Here is a 22,013-nt window from a genome sequence, read left to right on the forward strand (position 1 = left end):
GGATGGAGTTATGTTTCTTGCTGTACAGGGTCAGCGTATGATGGAGAACAAGTGTTGCAAGTTTTAAAGCAATAGCTTTGATAGTTTAGGAGAAAATCTGACCTAAACATAAAACTTAACCAAGAAAACTGATTTTCTAAGTCCAAAAGGGGCAATAATTTTTGCAAAAAGCAGGATGGAGTTATGTTTCTTGATGTACAGGGTCAGCTTATGATGGTGAACAAGTGTTGCAGTTTAAAAGCAATAGCTTTGATAGTTTAGGAGAAAAGTTGACCTAAACATAAAACATAACCAAGAAATCTGATGTTTTCTAAGTACAAAAGGGGCCATAAATCTTGCAAAAAGCAGGATGGAGTTATGTTTCTTGCTGTACAGGATCAGCTTATGACGGTGAACAAGTGTTGCAATTTTCAAAGCAATAGCTTTGATAGTTTAGCTAAGAGAAAAGCTGACCTAAACATAAAACTTAAGCAGGCAACGCCGACGCCGATCAAGTGATGACAATAACTCGTCATTTTTTTCAAAAAATCAGATGAGCTAAAAAGCAAAATAAAGTTATGGGACCTGCTTTGTGCATGTCAGATCATGACAGTGAACAAGTGTGTGAAGTTTCAATCCATTCCAATTAGTGAGTACTGAGATACCAGCTTACATACAAAACCTGAACCAAAAAATTCTAAGTCGAAAAAGGGGCATAATTTCGTAAAAAAGCAAAATAGAGTTATGGAACCTGTGAAATGTAAGTCAGTTTATCACAGTGAAAAAGTGTGTGAAGTTTCAATCCATTCCCACAATTGGTTGCTGAGATACCAGCTTACATACAAAAACATAACCAAATCGGGACGCGGACGCGGATGCCGACGCATGGGCGAGTCCAATAGCTCTACTATTCTATGAATAGTCGAGTTAAAAAACCAATCTTCCGCACGCCAGATGGTGAGCTTCCTCGTATGAAAGAATGTACGCCCCAAGCGAGGTTTCGACCCCACATAGGCGAATGATAACTACAGCCACTCATAGATTAAGTCGTCTGCTCTGTGTAAGATGCACGTGCATGACACTGACCTGAAGTAGCTTATTATCAGCTAAAAGCTTAATATGGTTCATCCCTTCAGATAGGGTGAATTGCATTGGTATAAAATAAAACAGAGACTATTAAGAGTTTGCAAAAAGAAACAAGTAATTTATTGTAATAATGAAAAGGTAAGAATCTATCACAGACCAATTATAATACTATAATATCTTATCAATGAACTGTAACAAGTATATATTCAAAGGACAGGCACAACTCATATGGTTAGTTAAAACCAAAGAGATGACAACCTGAATAAACAGGACTCAGTTCAATATTTTATGTTTGATAAATGGTAAAAAAAATGAAAACATTCATCAAAAAGCTATTTTTTGTCAGTGGTTGTTAGCAACTTATTAATAAATGGATCTGTATTCTGAAAAAAGTAAAATCTGCTGCATACAGTAAGTATAAAATCATATCGAAACCATTAAAAGCTCTCACCACATTATTCTATAACATACAATGCATATTAAGAAATTTTTGCTTGTTTAATGCATTATAATAAAAACTGGTGTCACTAAATAAAACAATTCTTAAATAGAAAACACACATAAATTCAATATGAAAAGGAATTTTTTTTCTCTACACCCAGCCCATGAATAAATCAAAATCCTAAAAAATTTAAGGTATAATGCTGCTTTTCCAAAAATACAAGATATCTGAAACTCCTGTTACCACTCCTGAAGTTCTTTAGAATGACATACTTGTCAATGAATAGAATTTTTATATATTTAAAAAAAAGAAGGAACCAAAGAAAACTCATTTTAAGCAAAAGGCAGATCACCTAAAACCAATGGCACATTGTTTCTATTGTATCTCACAAAAATATGATCTACCTAAAGCAAAATGAAGGTTTTTAAAAGCTGACTGAAATGATCCAAGAAAGAATGAAAAAAAAATCTTTTAGTAGAAGAGACATTATGGAGCCAACTATTCTCAAACATATTTTAAAAGAAACATTGTTATCAATCGTACAAAGCTTATTTAAAACAAGAGCTGTCACTAATGGTGACAAATGCCCCTGCAGCACCTTGACCTTTGACCTGGTGACCCAAACGTCAGCAGGGGTCGTGTACTCAATAAGTACTATCAGCATGTGAAGTTTGAAGGTCCTGGGTGCAGTGGTTCGTGAGTAAAGTGCCTTCATGCAAAAAGTTAACGTTGTGACGAACGAACGAACAGATGGACAGTTGAAAACTAATATGCCTCCCTTTGGGGGCATTAAAAATGCATACTACCTAAAACAAAATATTTAACCTTGTAAGCACTAATACTTAACTGATCATAGCACTAAAGATTAAATTTCTGATACATAATACTTTCATTAGAAGACAAAAATATCAGTCAAATACTGTTTGTTTAAAATACTTATTTTATCAAACTCCCACGAAAAAATGTATATCCAATACTTTTTTATAATAATGCTAATTAATTATGTAAAATGTAATTATGGTACACATTGTGAAGAAAAGAAGAAATCCTGCACCTATAGAAAACAATGTACAACATGTATAGTTTCAGATTCCTACATAGTTGTCTCCCCTTACAGCAAATAGACGTCTGCCATCACTAACACATTTTCATCAAGATTTTGATAAATCTTTTAGTTAGATTTTAGTTACTGAAATTATTTAAGAAATTTAATGCTAAAATGGGTGAAAAAATGATAAAATCAAAAATAAATAAATAATATTTAAATATCTTTTCAATGGCCATGTGATTTTTAAGGTCACATGGTATTTTTGAAGCACTAGGGGAGACAATCACTGCTGGAAATTTGGTAAAGTGTAAGCAAACTAGCTTTTACAATCATACTTATTTCTGATACAACCACTAGACAAAGAATTATGGATGTAGCGATGCTCTCATAAAACAAAATAATATTTTTTTCTTAGACAAAAAAAAAAATCCAGTGGAATTTAGTTATGAGAAACCATACAGACCTGAGAAAAATGATAGGAAATTTGTAGTTTTTTCGTCAAAATTCGATTTTCCCTCTTTCTCATGATTAGACACATCTCTTTACTCTCACCAACACATTACAGATATTTAACACCTTCTGTGTTATACAATAACAGTTTAGACAAAAAGCCAAACATTTAAACCATGGTAAAATACAAAATGTCATATCAATATCTAAGGCACCAGACAGAATTAAATACTTTTTCAAAAATGCTTTCTTTCTATATATAATATACATCTATGTACTGTCTTTATTTTTCAGTAACATTAAATTTTGAATAAAGTTGGGAAAACAACAGAACAACTTAGAAAGGCTTTCAGACTGTGGTAATCATACACCAGTAGTCAATCAGATTTGCTTAAAATATCTCATGTTGTAAACCTAGTTAATTCTGTCTTGTCAAGTTTTATGTTGCACTCTCACAAATTAGGTAATATTGTGACTTTCCAAAATTTAACAGAGAAGAAGACCCCAGGTGCCCCTCCCAACAATATTTCTGGCATAGGCAGGCACCAGGGTAGAACAGCTGACCATGTGCAAGTCACCGGGAAAGCCTTGACACATGACAACCCAAAATTGGCTTTGCACGACAATCTTCAAAAGTCTAAAAAGTTTAATGTCAGAGCACATATTATCTACCCTAGAGAAAACATTATTCTTTTCGGACTGTAATGACTGAATAACATTTTTCAGGATTGATTGGTTGAATGTTACAAAACAGAGTTGCCAAGATGTGGTGATCTCCTATAGGAGACAAACATGTTATTTCTTTGCAGTTATTCGCGTTTTTACTTTTCTGACTGAACCAACAGCATATTTCTATAGCTATTACACTACTTCTAATATTGTGCTGTGGTTATCTTTCACCAGTTTAATAGCAACAGTTGGTAGCGTAGAGATTACTGGTTATATTTTTACCATTTTTGTTATACTGCATAAAGCATGAAAAAACTGGAGCCAGTCTAAATATTTTTAACAACGCTAACATGTTAAATTATTCAATCAAAACATACATTTTTACACTGATACCTCTGTGAATATATAACAATTCTTAACAAAAATGCATAACATAAATGCCATTTTATCTGTAAACATGAGTAATAATTTCTGGCGAGTCAAACACGGTATCTGCCTGTCGTCGTTCTTCTATTCTAGGTATTTTGGACCAATCAAATGTTGTATAGAGGGTGACAGATTTCTTCAATCTACGTGCATTGCTAGCGTCCTCTTCACTTGCATATAGTGGACTGAAAGACAAAGAAAGTCAAATGCAAGAGAAAGTTTAAAATTTATTGTAATTAGCAGCCAATTAAATTAAATTATAGCATCACTGATATTTTTCTAATAGAAAATAAGAATACTGAAAGTGTGACATTATTGTAGGGATAACGCATGTTTTTTTCGTGTTATAAACATCTGCAGAATACCAACGATTCCCGAGGGAATCTGAAGATGTTATAACACAAAAAGAACATGCGCTAACATTATTCTAACAGAAAGCGCGTAAAAAAACAGGTGAATTAATATATATTGTCCCTCAACGTCACTGAATTTCCAGGAAATGCGCGGTAAAGTCTACATTTTTTGTCACGTCAACGTCATTTCATTTTGAATTATCCGTTTTGGGGCCGTAATGCGTTTACGCTTTGCCACGGAACATGCATATATAAAAAGGTGTTATAACAGCACGTGAGCGCGGGAATCTCTCTGTTAACACACGTTTTCTCTCCTGTTAAAACACCCCCGAAAAGTGACAATAACAGCAGTTTCATGCTAGAATACGCAATAAAAATTAAATCATTGTTAATAATATGTATAGTATATGTATCACCTCTTAGAATTTTTCCGGCAATTTATGAATGAAAAACAAACTTGTAACACCTGTACTTTGTCAGATTTTTTCTGTCAGATCTTGTGTGAATCGTGTGAGAAACGGTGAAAAATGAACAAAAAAATAATCGTTTGTCGTTCAGACATTGCATTATATCACAGGCATACTTGTTTTATTTCTATGCATATGAATTTTTTATAATGACTGTATTAAAAGATAAAATCATTACTTGAGATAAAACTATTATAAACTTTAAAAGCACTTCAGACTGAGACACAATATTGATCATTCTCAACCAGATTTGCATAATTCTGTTTTGTTTAGTAAGTTGATATGAAATAAACAGGAAAACATCCTTCATATCTAAATGCAGCTTCTGTAACGAGGAAATTTATGGCTTGTTTGCACAAAGAAAGAAATAAAAAGCAAATATACAAACCTGTCTCTCAAGAAGCTGTTTCCAAGATCTCTTGTATCTAAAACAAGAAAAAACAAGAGGACCATGATGGTCCTGAATCGCTCACCTCTTCCCACATGACCCAGTTTTGAGTATGACATCGTTTTTGACCAACTTTCATGAAGATCCCATGAAAAATGTGACCTCTAGAGTGGTCACAATGTTTTTCTATTTTTAGACCTACTGACCTAGTTTTTGAAGGCACGTGACCCAGTTTCGAACTTGACCTAGATATCATCAAGATGAACATTCTGACCAACTTTCATAAAGATCCCATGAAAAATGTGACCTCTAGAGTGGTCACAAGGTTTTTCTATTTTTAGACCTACTGACCTAGTTTTTGACCGCACGTGACCCAGTTTCGAACTTGACCCAGATATCATCAAGATGAACATTCTGACCAACTTTCATGAAGATCCCATGAAAAATGTGACCTCTAGAGTGGTCACAAGGTTTTTCTATTTTTAGACCTACTGACCTAGTTTTTGAAGGCACGTGACCAAGTTTCGAACTTGACCTAGATATCATCAAGATGAACATTCTGACCAACTTCCATAAAGATCCCATGAAAAATGTGACCTCTAGAGTGGTCACAAGGTTTTTCTATTTTTAGACCTACTGACCTAGTTTTTGACCGCACGTAACCCAGATATCATCAAGATGAACATTCTGACTAACTTTCATGAAGATCCCATGAAAAATGTGACCTCTAGAGTGGTCATAAGGTTTTTCTATTTTTAGACCTACTGACCTAGTTTTTGACCGCACGTGACCCAGTTTCGAACTTGACCTAGATATCATCAAGATGAACATTCTGACCAACTTTCATGAAGATCCCATGAAAAATGTGACCTCTAGAGTGGTCATAAGGTTTTTCTATTTTTAGACCTACTGACTAGTTTTTGACCGCACGTAACCCAGTTTCGAACTTGACCTAGATATCATCAAGATGAACATTCTGAGCAACTTTCATGAAGATCCCATGAAAAATGTGACCTCTAGAGTGGTCACAAGGTTTTTCTATTTTTAGACCTACTGACCTAGTTTTTGAAGGCACGTGACCCAGTTTCGAATCTGACCTAGATATCATCAAGATGAACATTCTGACCAACTTTCATAAAGATCCCATGAAAAATGTGACCTCTAGAGTGGTCACAATGTTTTTCTATTTTTAGACCTACTGACCTAGTTTTTGACTCCACGTGTCCCAGTTTCGAACTTGACCTAGATATCATCAAGATGAACATTCTGACCAACTTTCATGAAGATCCCATGAAAAATGTGACCTCTAGAGTGGTCACAAGGTTTTTCTATTTTTAGACCTACTGACCTAGTTTTTGACCGCACGTGACCCAGTTTAAAACTTGACCTAGATATCATTAAGATGAACAATCTGACCAACTTTCATGAAGATCCCATGAAAAATGTGACCTCTAGAGTGGTCACAAGGTTTTTCTATTTTTAGACCTACTAACCTAGTTTTTAAACGCACGTGACCCAGTTTCGAACTTGACCTAGATATCATCAAGATGAACATTCTGACCAACTTTCATGAAGATCCCATGAAAAATGTGACCTCTAGAGTGGTCACAAGGTTTTTTTATTTTTAGACCTACTGACCTATTTTTTGACCGCACGTGACCCAGTTTCGAACTTGACCTAGATATCATCAAGATGAACATTCTGACCAACTTTCATGAAGATCACATGAAAAATGTGACCTCTAGAGTGGTCACAAGGTTTTTCTATTTTTAGACCTACTGACCTAGCTTTTGACCGCACGTGACCCAGTTTTGAACTTGACCTAGATATCATCAAGATGAACATTCTGACCAATTTTCATAAAGATCCCATGAAAAATGTGACCTCTAGAGTGGTCACAAGCAAAAAGTTTACGGACGGACGCACGGACAGACGACGGACGACGGACACTGCGCGATCACAAAAGCTCACCTTGTCACTTTGTGACAGGTGAGCTAAAAATCACTCAAAGCTGCCAATGACTGAATTATGAAATTCACAAACTGCTAAAATTATCAGTTATTTTTATCTATCTCTTAAATAAAGGCATATTAAAAATAAACAGATTGTCTATTTTTCACATGACTGTTTAATGTTATAAAACTTACTTATGTCTGTTTAAGTTGTTTTACAGTTTGTTAAAGTGATGGTTTTAATACAGGGAAGGCAGGCGCTCAGTTTTAGGCTGTTAAAATATAAACACAAATATTAGTGATCCTTCTCAAATAATAAAAATAGTGCTAAATGACTTGGCATGCAGAAACAATTATCAAACTTTGATGGTGAGGAGACAATATCTTTCATCAGAAATCAGGGCAAGTAAGTTACAAGGATATCCTCTCTAAATCTGCTTAAATATAGTATTTTAATAGGTTTTCACTAAAAAAACAAACAAGAGGGCCTGTATCTCTCACCTCACCTATTGACCTAAGGATCATCAAGATTAACATTCTGACCAAGTTTCATTAAGATATGGTCATAAATGTTGTCTCTAAAGTGTTAACTAGCTTTTCCTTTGATTTGACCCAGTGAACTAGTTTTTGACCCAACATGACCCAGATTCAAACTTGACCTAAAGATCATTAAGATTAACATTCTGACTTAGTTTCATGAAGATACAGTCATAAATGTGGTCTCTAGAGTATTAGCAAGCTTTTCCTTTGATCTGACGTAGTGACCTAGTTTTTGACCCCACCTGACCCAGATTTAAACTTGACCACAGATCATCAAGATTAGCATTCTGACTTAGTTTCATTAAGATATGGCCATAAATGTGGCCTCTACAGTGTTATCTAGCTTTTCCTTTGATTTGACCTGGTGACCTAGTTTTTGATCCTACATGACCCAGATTCAAACTGCACCTTGAGACCATCAAGATTAACATTCTGACCAAGATTCATGAAGCTTTTCCTTTGATTTGACCAGGTGACCTAGTTTTTTAATCAAGATGACCAAATATCTAATTCATCCAATATTTTATTGACGGTAACATTCTGACAAAGTTTCATTAAGATTGGGCCAAAATTGTGACCTCTAGAGTGTTATCAAGCTTTTCTTTTGATTTGACCTGGTGACCTAGTTTTTGATCCAAGATGACCCAACGTCGAACTCTTCCAAGATTTTATTGAGGGTAACACTCTGACCAAGTTTCATTAAGTTTGGGCCAAAATTGTGACCTCTAGAGTGTTAAGAAGCTTTTCTTTTGAATTGACCTGGTGACTTAGTTTCTGATACAAGATGATCCAATATCGAACTCATCCAAGATTTTACTGAGAGTAACATTTTGTCCAAGTTTCATTAAGATTGGGCCAAAATTGTGACCTCTAGAGTGTTAACAAATTTTTCCTTTGATTTGACCTGGTGACCTAGTTTTAGACCCAATATCAAACTCGTCCAAGATTTTATTGAGGGTAACATTCTGACCAAGTTTCAGTAAGTTTGGGCCAAAATTGTGACCTCTAGAGTGTTAAGAAGCTTTTCCTTTGAATGACCTGGTGACCTAGTTTCTGATCCAAGATGACCCAATATCAAACTCATCAAAGATTTTATTGAGGGTAACATTCTGACCAAGTTTCATTAAGATTGGGCCAAAATTGTGACCTCTAGAGTGTTAACAGTCAAATTGTTGATGACGGAAGACAGACGGACGACGAACACAGGCGATCACAAAAGCTCACCTTTGAGCACTTCGTGCTCAGGTGAGCTAAAATAAAGAAGTGAAGAGTAACTGGAAAATCATAAAAAAGGAAAGAAAACATAATAACTTAAACTAAGAAAAACGAAATAAAAATAAAAATTAAAATATCTAAAGAATAATATATATAAATTGAAAAAAAAGTAACTACGAAAATAAAAAGGAACAAAAACAGGCATCTTAAAGTTTGTGAAAAAGGTTGTAGGTCCATGAAAAAATGCCTGTGATTAACCTAATACATGTAGTTTCAACATGGTACCCTATACTTCAGAAATGATAGAAGATATTCAAGGAATCATACCTATACGCCTAGCAACAAGGAAGAATACATTCCATAACAGGATCAGTGTTACACTGAACAATTTGATATACTAGTATTAAATGGTACAATTATGACCTTTTACAATACTGTAAAATTGTTTCATTTCATTCGCACAAAACTTCATGACTTGTGAGAAAATGACTATATCTTACAGGGATATGAATTCATGTTTTCTTTTTGAATTCTGAATATGAACTAATGGGAATTTTACTTGATTACTGAGATTTAAATTTGAAAATAAGTCCCCCATGAATATTAATTATTTTGCAGTATTTGCAATCTTTTATTAAAGAAGAAGGAATTCATAACCATAAAGTTAATTGTGCTTAAAGATGTCATTATCACTAAAGAATTACTTACGCAAAAATCCTTTCGATTAGGTTCATTTCTATAGTTTCTCCATTTTTAAGATGTAAGAAGTAACAAGTTTTTTTCATTCTAGGGGGAAATAGTACAGAAATCAATTTTCAAGAAAATTACTGATTAAATTTTATGCTGGAGGGGTACGTTGAAGATCAGACTTGTAACCTCTGATTTCACAATCATATCTCCCACCTATAAGATCACTGCGCCTGTATTAAATATTGCACACAACCAAGGAAGAGTTATGAAAAATGACAACAAAGTATCACAGAATTTTTAAGGCCAGAGATTCATACTCCAGACAGAGTAATGACAAAAAAAGATTTTCAACAAGAGCTGTGGCAAGGACAGCCAGCACGACTATTCAAAACTTGAAAGAATATAAATTGAGACTGAGAACCTTGCGATAAAATGTTAACCTGAAAGCAGAGGCAGTGCTAGGGAGAGTACAATACCCCTCCCAATTCTTCAAATAGTTAAGCTTTAAATGCTATTTTGTCAGCGTATTTCCCACATTTAACACAAATACAATAGTTAACCTAACCAGCATTTTCTAGGATACCTTTTTCAATTATTAAAGTAAATCACAGTCCTATACAGGCTTTTAATTCTTCTGAAGTACCTTATAATGTATGTTGAAAGGAAACATAACAATAAAAAAATATCCTTCTTCATGGCTTAAGTAAGTTTAAACACAATGCCACAACACGACACCACCACGGACACAAAAATGTTAGATTAAATCTGTCCTCTCCTGTTAAATTTCACTCAGCAGTCCTTGCTAAAATATATATATCTAAATTAAAAAATATACATAAACTAGTAAAAAAAGCAAAAGAAATAAAAAATAATCTAATTAGCAAACCAACAGGCAAACCTTACTCCAGTCTCAATTAAAATGAATGAATATCTTTCAAAGATGGCCTGTTGATGGCAAGTGGGTAATACATGTAATTTTGTAGGCTATTAACTTGCCCTTTGACCTAAAAAACAACAGGGGTCATCTTCTGATTTAAGGCAACCATCCTACAAAGATTTAAGCCAAAGCATTCATAGAAACCTTTTTTTTGGTCTCAAGGTCAGTGACCTTGACCTCTGACCTGCTGATCCCAAAACGATTGGTGTTATCTGCTGACCACAGTCAATCACCCGAAGTATTCTTTAATAACTGAATGGAAACTATTTTTTTTTTATCTCATGGCCATTGTGACCTTGACCTTTGACCTACTGACTAACACAATACCATGGGCAATATCATAGGCAATTAAGTGTGATGCTTAGCATTCTTTAGTCATTAAGAGTCTACAGGTAACTTAAACCTTGACCTTAGCCAAATCTGGTCCTAAAAACAGTAGTCATCTACTGACCACAAACAGTCATATGATCAAGTTTGATGACTATAGACTGAAGCTTTCTTGAGTAATTAACAGAAATTATTTAGAATTTAGAGATCACTGTGAGCTTGAATTTTTATCTATCAACTCTCTTAACAATTCGAGTCATCTACTGACCATATTTACTCATCCTATGAAATTTAAGAACTGTATGCCAATATGTTCTTTGGTCACTGAGTGGAAAACATTTTCAGTGTCAAGGTCACTTTGACCTTTGACTTACTGACATACAAAACAGTAGAGGTCATCTACTGATTACAGGCAAACATCCTAAAATGTTTGACCAATGTGAGTTTCCACAGTAAATTTCAGATTTCCCCACATTTCTGTTACATAAAAAAACACAACAAGAGCTGTTTGTAAAACATATATGGCCCTCAATGATGACCTGTCAAAGGCAACTGGTTATAGAATTTTGTATGTTGTGACCTTGACCTTTGCCAAAATGAACTCAAATACAACAGAGATCATCCTATGCAGCCATAGACTCAAGCTTTCTCCAGTACTTGTGCAAAAACCTTTTCAATCTAAAGGTAATTGTGACCTTAACCCGACCCGAAAACAATAGGAGTCATCTTCTGACCACAGTCGAGTCATCTATGAAATTTAAAAGCCCATAAATGTTTTCAATACTGCTAGTTTCAAGGCCAGTGACACTAACAGTTGAATGCAACATACTGACCCCTAAAACATAAGGGGTCAAGTGTTGACCATAGGCAATAATTTTATGAAGTTAGAAGGCATTAGGCATAGGAGTTTTTAGTTGTTGAGTGCAAACAGTTTAGAGGTCACTGTGACATTAAATTTTATCTTATGAATAAGGGTCATCTACTGACCACAGGAAATCATCCTGTAAAAGTTGGCTACTGTACAACAAAATGTGTTTTTACTTACTATGCGGAAATTGTTTTTTTGTATAAAGATCATTGTTACTTTGACCTGCTGAACCCCAAAACAATAAGGTTCATCTTTTGACCACAGGCAATGATTATAATTATGAAGTTTGATGGTCTACCAATACATCAACAGACTGACAGACAATGAGCAAAATAATTAACCACCTCTTCTTTGAAGGGAGGTAAAAAAAAGTTAGAAATCACTCCATATCAATTAATAAATATCAAAATCAACACAAACAAAATTCTCCGGGATGAAAACCCAACCACTCACTCTTGTTTGGCTTTATATATCTCCTTGGCAACTGCAACTCTGTATTATATTATATATTGGATTAAATGAAGATACTGGCATAATTTATTTGCAAAATTAATACTAATAACACCGACAAGTTTGAAACTTTCAGATGAAGGAGTTACCATTTCTCTATGTTGAATTTCTAGTTATTAGAAATATTTTCTTCATATAAGTTTTGTATATCATAATAAAACTGAAAATGTGAGGAAAAACTATTTACAGAAAAGGTAAACCTTTGTCAGTCATGATGTGTAACTGAGACTTAAGTGATACTGTGACTTAAGTGTAACTGAGACTTATGTTACTGAGACTACATCATGCAGTAGTCACTTTACACAATAAAGTTATATGAACATTCACATTCTGGCATTATGTGTACAATGAACCAGTACGTAACCATAGCAAAACATACCATATAGCAGTGAAGAAACCAGCTGGCTAATTTTGGAACCATCAAAATACTGAATTAGTTATTGTAAGTACAAGGTATGTTTTAGCTGGACAGAAAAAAAAGTCAGTATTACTAACAAGCTGTTTGAAAGATTTTGTTATATGAAAAGTGATAACTTTGATTCATGGAAACCATAAATGAGCCACACCATGAGAAAACCAACACAGTGCGTTTGTGACCAGCATCTATCCAGACCAGCCTGCGCATCCCCACAGACTGGTCAGGAACCATGCTGTTCGCATGGCGCAGCTCAAATGATTAATATCTATATCTTAAACTACTCATTGCAAAAAAAACCCCTTAAACATTTTTTATATGTAGTCCCCATTTTACCTTGAAAAACTTTAGATCTATATCTTGGGAAAATTAATAAATATTAGTTTATTTTCCAATACACCTACCAAATTTTGTGAGTTGTTGCTCTTTACCCGGGTAAAACAGGTTGGGTGGCCCCTCAGATCTACGTCCAAATGCCACAGTCTCCCTGATTTTCTCCTGTTCCTGATCATAAATTTTCTTTGAAGCTTCTTTCTCACCTTTTAGCACCTCTAGAATATAAGACAGTACATAGTTTTCTTAAGCTCCTATTTATTGGATTTTAAAGACCTACAGAGTCGTTAAGCTTCTGTACAGAAAAAGCTATATTCAAATGGCAATTTCTTTGTTAAATTAAACAGTACAATAGAGTTATTATAATAGTAGCTTGATCTGGGATGATGTATTCGGCTCAAGTTAATTTTGCCAGGTTGAATAACATGAGCTTCAGCTCCCAGTGTTATCTGACATGGCAAAATCCATGACAGCCGAATACAAAAACTCAGATTTTATCAGGACTCTTTGTCTCATCACAACCTACCTTCATCCCATGTCTGAAGTCAATACCTTGAATTGTTAATAAGTTATGCTCCGGAAACTAAATATGACAGACAGATTTGACCTTTGAGCTCAAATTGTGACCTTGACCTTAAACCTACAGACCAGGTTCATATTCTCTGCACATCGTCTCATCACTACCTACCTACATGCCAAGTTTGAAATCAGTTCCTTGAATGGTTAATAAGTTATGCTCCAAACACGAAATAAGATGGACAGGTTTGACATTTGAGCTCAATTTGTGACCTTGACCTTTGACCTACAGACCCAGTTCATGTGCTCTGCACATCGTATTATTGCCATCTACCTATATGCTGAGTTTAAAGTCAATGCCTTTAAAAATGGTTATAAAGTTGTGCTCCAGACACAAATTATGGACGGACGGACGGACAAGCAGATAGATGCACATGACATGTCTGTTTTTTTCAAAATGGTTGTATAAAAACAGTACAGATGTCATATGAGAAAGGTGTGGTTGGGATCACAATGGAGCCTGAACCCATAAACTCGGTTAAAAGCTGACACCTTGTCTGCTAGATCACTGGTCTCCGTAATATATTTTAATAAACAATGAGTTTGCTTAATAGAAAACAGTAAATCTTTCGTTTTGGAGTACTTGTTAGTACACTGTACAAACACTTGAATTTGAATTGCATAATTCTAAGCCACTTACCTTGCCTGTCCAGTAATTCAATTGATGGAACAGAATGAATAACATATAATCTGTAGTCAGGCTCCTGAGCAACAGGATTGTTAAACAAATCTGCAATGAAAAGGACAAAATAATGAACAAAATTGAATAAAAAAATAAAACTAAAAACAAACTGTAATAAAAAAAAATATGTACAGACTGTAATCAAAAAATAAAAGTATGAACAAATTCTAATCATGCAGCAGTATAAAATAACAAATTATGAGCGAAGGAATCAGGAAAAAGTTGCTTAGCAACAGGATTGTTGTACAAAACTGTTTGAAATAAAACTGAATGGTAACATGAATGCTAAACATGCCTATAAGAACAGAAGTAATAACAATACCACTGTGGCTGCCCGAGCATTCAGTTACTGTTCAAATTGGTACAGAACCAGCTAAATTACTAATATTCTGTATAGAATAGAATAATGACAAAACAAGTGTAGTCAGGCTTCTGGAATATTGCTCTGTGTATTTTGGTCCATTTAATAAATCTCTAAACTGACAAATGTCATCCGCTCATATAGTCCAAGACAATAATAATAAAACTTCCATTTGATCCCTCAAAAAACCCTGGATAAGGTGCACATTTTAGTTAGTCAATTGGAATCTCGAGCCATCAGTGTGTTGCTGTATGACAGAATTTTACATCAAAATAAAAGTAACTTCCTTTCATCAGTTCCTCAGTTCCACTTAGCAGAAATTACATAATTATGTACTCAAAACTACATTTACATACTAAGTGTTCTAAGGCACTGCATCTTGTTAAACTCTTTTACAACTTTGTCCAGTTTTGTAAGCTGATTGTTATGTAACATAAGCACTTGAAGGCTTGTAAGATGTTGTAAGGCACCATATATATCTGTCAGTTGATTGTTCTGCAGGTATAGTTCCGCTAACTGGAAGTTGTTGTCTAGACATGTTATCTCACGCAACTGGAGAGGATAAAGTAACTCGTTTGTATTTCATGTGATACTATCAATTATTGAAATATACTGTGAAATCATTAATATTCGTGGGGGACTAATTTTCGTGGATTTTGTGGTTGAGTCAATCCACAAAATTTAATCCCAATGAACAAGTAAAATTCCCATTCGTTTTATGTTGAAAAATTGAAATCCACGAACTCATATCCCAACGAAATTGCCGTTTTGACCAAAACCACGAAATTTCATGCCCACGAAATTAAATGATTTCACAGTAATTGTTACGATATAGCTTATAATCATAAAACAGAGACAAAGGTTTTGCTGGTATGAAACTACAATCAAATGTTGAAAATTACAAATTCTAAATGAAACGGAAACTACTTGAAAAGAAATAACACAATATAACAGCATGATATCTTTTCAATTTTATAGAGATTTTAGTTCATTATAAAGTTTTCATAAACACTGCTTGAGCTGTTACAGCAATATAGTCACACCTGTATTGTGCAGCCAGTCAATGCAGTGATTTAAAGTGGCTTCTTAAAGCAAGTGGCTGCTTAAAAAATTCCACTGATTTAAGGTGACTGCTTGAGACAGGCAACTGCTTTTAAAACCAATTCAATGATTTATAATGGCTGCTTTATTCGGGTAGAAATTAGAACAAACCCTCAATTCAGTAAGTTCACTGACTGATTGCTTAAAGCAAGTGTCTGCCTAATAGTTAACCTGGCTGGCGACAAGTGATTATTCCTTTGCGACCAGTGCAGATGAAGATCAGCCTGCATGTCCATGTAGGGTGATCATGGTCTGCGCTGTTTGCTATTCAGTCAGTAAGTTTTTCGTGAACAACCCTTTCATAAACAAGTGGTACTGCCTAAATTGAATGACGGACCAATCCATTTTTGAAATTCAGCAAGATATGACTGCTAACACAGGTTCAACTCTGTATTTTAAAGTTCTCACCTTGTTTTTATTCAGCCAGAGGCATCTCAGGTATTTAAATCTTGTTAACTCTACACATTCTGATAGATTTCTGGAAATAAATCAATGACATAAAAACATAATTCTAGTAGTTTTAACTAACTGGTGGAATAATTTGAAACAAAAAAAGCAAATTTATTTTACAATCTGGCAGGGTCTTAACAACCACTGGCATTTGCTGCCAGCATGACCAGAGTACTTAAAAGTGAAAGAATTAAATTTTTCTATAATTTTAGCTTAATAACAAAGCCACTAGTATTTTCTAACAAAAATTCATACACAAATCTTTGAATGATTCAAAATTAATGCAAAAACATAAAATGGTTAAATTTTGTGATGAATCATTTTTTGTTTGTGTTCGTCTTACTGGTACATATCACTGTAACCAGTAAAAAAATATTTCAAAATCATAGTAGACAGAAGGTTTGGTTCTGCTTTAAGTGTAAAAGTGAATTGGAAACATACTGTTTCGCCAGGTACAATTCTACCACATCTTTATCTTTTTTAATGCCTCTGTCCTTCAGGTGGGCCTCAATTACCTGAAACAGAAAAGCAGATTAACAGTGATTTTATATGGTATTGCTGACATAGTCTTTTACAGCGACAAAAGTTTTTTTTACTTCTAACATGTTCAATGTACATTTGTATTTTCATAATTGCTATTATGGAATAACATATTGAGAGGACTGAAGGAGTACTGAGATGTTTAACTAGTTTTGCACCAGGTCTTAAACTTTAACTCCACAAAGAGGCCGAGACTTAGTCCTTAACATTACCAGCTCTTGCTTACTGATGCAGAAGAGGTGATAGTATAAGATGTTTTAAAGTGTAACATGTCTTGATGACATTCCATATGAATGATTGTTTACAATTTCTGAATTTATTTAGTAACTGTTCATTATCTCACTATGAAATATCTCAAGATTGGCAGAATATCACCAGATTTAGTCCCAAAAAGATGACTTTTTTGTGAAGGTAATAAATAAAAACTGTTAAGTACTCAAAAGCGGACGATAATATTTTAACGTATGACTAAGGATTTATCAAAACAAACTAGTTGCTGTTTAACCTCAGGTATGTGGTACTCGTCATGTTAGTGTTATAAGCGATGTTATATTTTAAACCTCAGGTGAGCTGAAGTGAGTTCCATATAATTCTTACAGTAAAAAAAAATAACAAGTGGCACAGGGTGAGAATAATGATCAATCAGTTTGAGGCTTGAACTCGATCCCCATGCTTTCAGGATGAGTGCTCTACCTACTGAGCTAACTTGCTTCCTGACACATGTTCTCACCTAACGTGACCAGATCGGTACCATGACATACACTCTCATTTTTTTAATTCATCCTTAAGGAGGTACATGATATTGTGAGCATCGTAAGGCCGACAAGCAAGAATGCCATGGCCCCACGCTGGGCACCAATTGTCACGATGTGAGTAAAATGTGCAATCAATTGCAGGGCTCTAGTCCAACAAATTTGATGCAATCCTAGGAAATATTGAGTTATCTTTCTTATGGGCAATATCTCCACTCACGTCAAATGCTTGAAAGACCAAAATAGTGGAGGAAATTTCCGATCAAATTGTCATCATTGCCGATTTGGGTTTAAATGCTGATTTTGTTGCGAATATGAGATAAATTCAAATGAAACTTATATGTATCATTATTAAAAGGGGATTCAATTCCTCATTGATTTATGTAAAAATTATCAAATATTTTCCAAAATTAACATTTTCTGGTGATTTAAACCTATGTATGTACCGGTATCCTATTTCGACGCACATAACAGGCAACATGGCTGTGCTTTAACATTCAGTAAGGTACGTGACTGTATATGATTTATGCATTGAAGCCTACCGGGTCAACAGCTTATTCTAAACAACTATAGCTGTCAGAAATCAAAAGTAAACAACAACTAGTGTGGTTGGCCATATTTTTTTCTTACACACCTAGGTCGATGAATCTTACATGATACTTGTTACAAAGCATTTGATAGGCGTAAATATTTGTGTAATCACTGTAAGTCATGTGCTACACCATAAATGTCATGGATGCTGCAATAAAACTTGAAACAGCAGCAGGTGCAAGTAGATAATCAATATTTAGGCCAAATGATAAATAAATCTGAAAACATTGAAACATTCATGAACATAAATAATCACTCGGCTTTTTTTTATTAAACACTGTCTGATTTTTTTTGTTTCTCTCTTCTGGACAGCAGTGTTTACAGAGATATTTGTTACATTTATTTGGTACACGGACCCATTGTTTGCAGCCTACTTGGCAAGTGATAATGCATACACCTTCCAAAACAGTGCATAAAATAGTATGACTATACATGTTACATGGCAAGTATGTGACTTTGAAAGCACCGGAAGTGGACTGAAGATGTACAACAAAATTTCCATCATTTTTTAAATCTAAGCATCCAACGGGATGTTTTTATAATAGATGAAAATATGCATTAGTAAAAGCCTTAAAAATCATGTACATGGTAAAATAAAGTTGATAAACATCTTCAAATCCCGAACTTTTGAGCTTGTTTACAGAATTTACCGGTGAAATGAACCGTGATGTTTTTTGTCAAATCACCATGTAACTATGTCATCGGAAATGCAAATAAACTGAAAATGAGGTCAAAACAAAAATGGCGTTGAAATAGGTTTGTTTAAAATAACTGGGTAAGACGATACGTACTGTACACAAGGCAGAGTCTACAAGGCAACATGCGCAAGTGATAAAACCAATATGTATTGTGATTTATCCTCCATTATTTTGGTCCTTCGAAGTTTTGATAGAAAGAATGCCCGTCCAGGGCTCACACTGGCCTCCAAAAAATAATAGCCAACTTTTTAACCTGTGAAAAATTAATAGCCAAAATTGATGCGGATCTTTGCGTGCAATTTTTATAAAAATAAAAATGATAAATTTCAACATATATATCTTCTTAATTACTTTAAAAAGTAGCAGGCCCCAACATGGGGTGTGGGAATTGAGGATTCAGGGAAATTACCTCCTAATATTGGTGGTGGGGTTCCACTATAACAGTTTAAAATGCTATATTCTGATGGATTTTGAAGGCATTTACAGGACACATAGTTAGTTTGTGTAAGGAAGCTGAAATTGTTGATATTGACTGACATTATGGACTGGGCAATGGCTCAATTAGCCCCATTCATGCACATACAATAAGGACACAGTTGCACACAATGGAAAGTTTACCAAGTCTTTGAGTATCATTCATGTTTATACTTTTTCTTTATACAAAAGTGTTTTCATGATTCTTTTGACCATAACTGCACTTTAATTGCTTGAAAAGTACAAAACAATCAAGTCGCGAAAAATACATGATATTTGGCATCTATGCACACTAGCTATTGAATTACAGCTTTTTGTCAACAAGTTTTTGATGCTTTATTCAGTGAATATACTAATTTTTAAGTGTTTTAGAATGTTTTTACTTACGCTAATTACAGTATGCAAGCACATTTATATGTTGTTTTTTAGTTTGCCCGTATCGGCCATGTTTCTAAAAATAGAAACAGGACTGGGTTTTCCGATATTTTTTTAATTAATGTGCAAATCAAAAAACATTTATTATGCCAGAATTGTCGTGGTAAAAAAAAATAGACTATTAAAAATATCTGGCCTGTAATATTTCAACAAATTCGCGTTCTTTACAAATTCTGAAAATTCGAAAAAAAATATTTTTTTCGCTTGGAACAATTTCATTTTAGATTAAAAACACATATCTAACCTAGATCCTGATTAAAGTCATTTTGAAACCGTCGACAGTTAGGTCAGTTTATAATATGTTTTTAAAGATAATTAAATTAACGGTAACTATAGATGGCAATTTAATTTTTCATCAGGAAACTGCCCGTACAAATTGGTTTAATTGTCGTCTGCCGAATATAGAGTTGAAGAAAATTTGCGCTGGCGTTTTAAAATGTTCCAAAAAAGTAGCCTGCCAGTTCAATCTGATTGATAGCTAGATAAGTAAGATTAACTTCCAGTTATAATCGGTTTAATTGTCGTCTGCATCATACCGCCTTGGGCAATGTTATCGGCATAGTTGACACGTGTTTGGAATACACGAGGTAATCAACAGTCCGCTCTATTGATTTTCTACACTAGCAGACCGCGGGTTACTGTCTCACTTGGCATAATTATTTATGTAGCTATTAAATAAAATAATCGCCAGTTCCTGTCGCCAAAATGAAAAAATATTCGCCATTTAAATAAAATAATCGCAAATGGCGATAATGGCGACTGACAGCGTGAGCCCTGCCCGTCACAAATATAAAACAATCTGACCGTCAAATTATTTTGACTATCAGCAAAGAGCTATAAAAATAAATAGATCAGCAACTTGAAAGGCATATAGAGCAAATCTCGCCGACATCACATGGGCACTGAATGAGATCTCATTTTATCGGAGTATGAAACAGACAGCAGAAGGATAAAACTTTGTGTCGTGAAAAACTTTCTATCAGATCGTTTGTTTATAATGATAATGGTGTTTGTTAATGTTATTAGTATTTTCTACACGGGGAAGGGAAGAATTTATTATTGGAAGTCTGAGAAATCAACAGTTGTCGTTTTGGTTCATTACGTGCCGGTCGTATCGCCAGTGTCATACTTTAATAAGCGTCTGTTGATTTGATCATGAGTGATCAAGTCAACAAACGCTTCAATAAGATAACGCAGTGACACGAGCTTACGCGAGATTATCTCGTGTTGCCATTCTGTGTATTTTATACTTCTTTGCTATCAGGGCTCGAATCCGGGACCCTCGCTTACTGGGCAAATTGGGCAATTGCTCTACTGACTGAACTAGACGGCTGTCAGACACATATATTCTCCCCTAATGAGATCAATTCCATATCGTGACACAAAAAATGCTTAAAGTTTACGGTGATTTTTTTTTATGCTAAAGAAAATAAGAGTGCCAGACTCTCACAAAATACGCCCCTCTAAATATTCAGTTACGTATAATAAAGGTAATAATGTTGATGTTGTATGCTTTGTTAACCCCAAAAAAGAGTAAGAAGGAATCAAGGTATTTGTGAGCTAGGTTCCATGTGGGATGAAATGCATTGACAATCGGATCAAAACTGTTTGAATGGACAAGGCTAATTTCGCAGATTTCGAGTAATTCAAGCGCCATAATCCAAGAGTTCCTGGGGTGATTTGGGCGGTTATCGAACTTGGTCGAGATTTTATGCCCCCACAAACATTGTCGGCAAGTTTGGTGAAGATCGGATAAAAACTGTTTGACTTAGAGAGCGGACAACTAAATTCACAGTTTTTTAAGTAATTCAAGGGGCTTAATCTAAGAGTGCCTGGGGCGATTTGGCTGGTTATCGAACTTGGCCGAGAAATTTTGCCCACAAACATAATTTGTCAGTCAGCAAGTTTGGTGAAGATCGGATGAAAATTGTTCGACTTAAACTTAAAGAGCGGGCATGCTAAATGATGCTTTTGGACGCCGACCGTGGCCCATCCGCCCGCCACGGGTGTTCACATAATACGCCCCGCTCTTTCAGAGACGGGCGTATAAAAACGCTGAAAAATATTCACCTGCACAGAGGCCGCCATCTTCGTTGTTGCCACAATAAATCGTCCAGAACCAGCATAATTTTAGATTCGTATCATGTATATATTAATAAAAAATTAAAACTACAGTATATTCTTGAGTAAATTAACCAACAATTTATATCAGTTGATACTTTCCTTAATTTTTTACTAAATGGACTTGTCTCACAATG

The 22,013-nt window shown here is 34.7% G+C and overlaps 1 protein-coding gene across 2 annotated transcripts; it reads right to left on the reverse strand.

Annotated features, from left to right (window-relative positions):
• Positions 1-1,155: 1,155 nt before the first annotated feature.
• LOC123536216 (leucine-rich repeat-containing protein 72-like) lies at positions 1,156-21,949 on the reverse strand. Of its 2 annotated transcripts, XM_045319192.2 has the most exons (9): positions 21,826-21,949; positions 16,707-16,780; positions 16,224-16,293; positions 15,071-15,266; positions 14,312-14,401; positions 13,167-13,313; positions 12,291-12,329; positions 5,309-5,345; positions 1,156-4,285 (listed from the first exon to the last, which is right to left on the reverse strand). In XM_045319192.2, the coding sequence occupies exons 1-9, from the start codon at positions 21,841-21,843 to the stop codon at positions 4,120-4,122; spliced, it is 837 nt and encodes a 278-aa protein (XP_045175127.2). In that variant the 5' UTR covers positions 21,844-21,949; the 3' UTR covers positions 1,156-4,119. The 2 variants fall into 2 exon arrangements, with proteins under 2 accessions (XP_045175127.2, XP_045175128.2); XM_045319193.2 differs by lacking the exon at positions 12,291-12,329 and having other exon boundaries at positions 21,826-21,943.
• Between the last annotated feature and the right edge of the window lie 64 nt (positions 21,950-22,013).

Source organism: Mercenaria mercenaria, chromosome 17 (genome assembly GCF_021730395.1).
Source record: "Mercenaria mercenaria strain notata chromosome 17, MADL_Memer_1, whole genome shotgun sequence".
NCBI lineage: Eukaryota > Metazoa > Mollusca > Bivalvia > Venerida > Veneridae > Mercenaria > Mercenaria mercenaria.

Excerpts from the sequence above, each read along its gene's own strand:
- LOC123536216 (XM_045319192.2), bottom strand. Across the intron at positions 15,267-16,223 it reads TCTGGCTGAATAAAAACAAG|TTGCGTGAGATAACATGTCT; the intron begins GTGAGAACTTTA and ends TATCCTCTCCAG. Across the intron at positions 4,286-5,308 it reads AACAGCTTCTTGAGAGACAG|TCCACTATATGCAAGTGAAG; the intron begins GTTTGTATATTT and ends TTTGTCTTTCAG.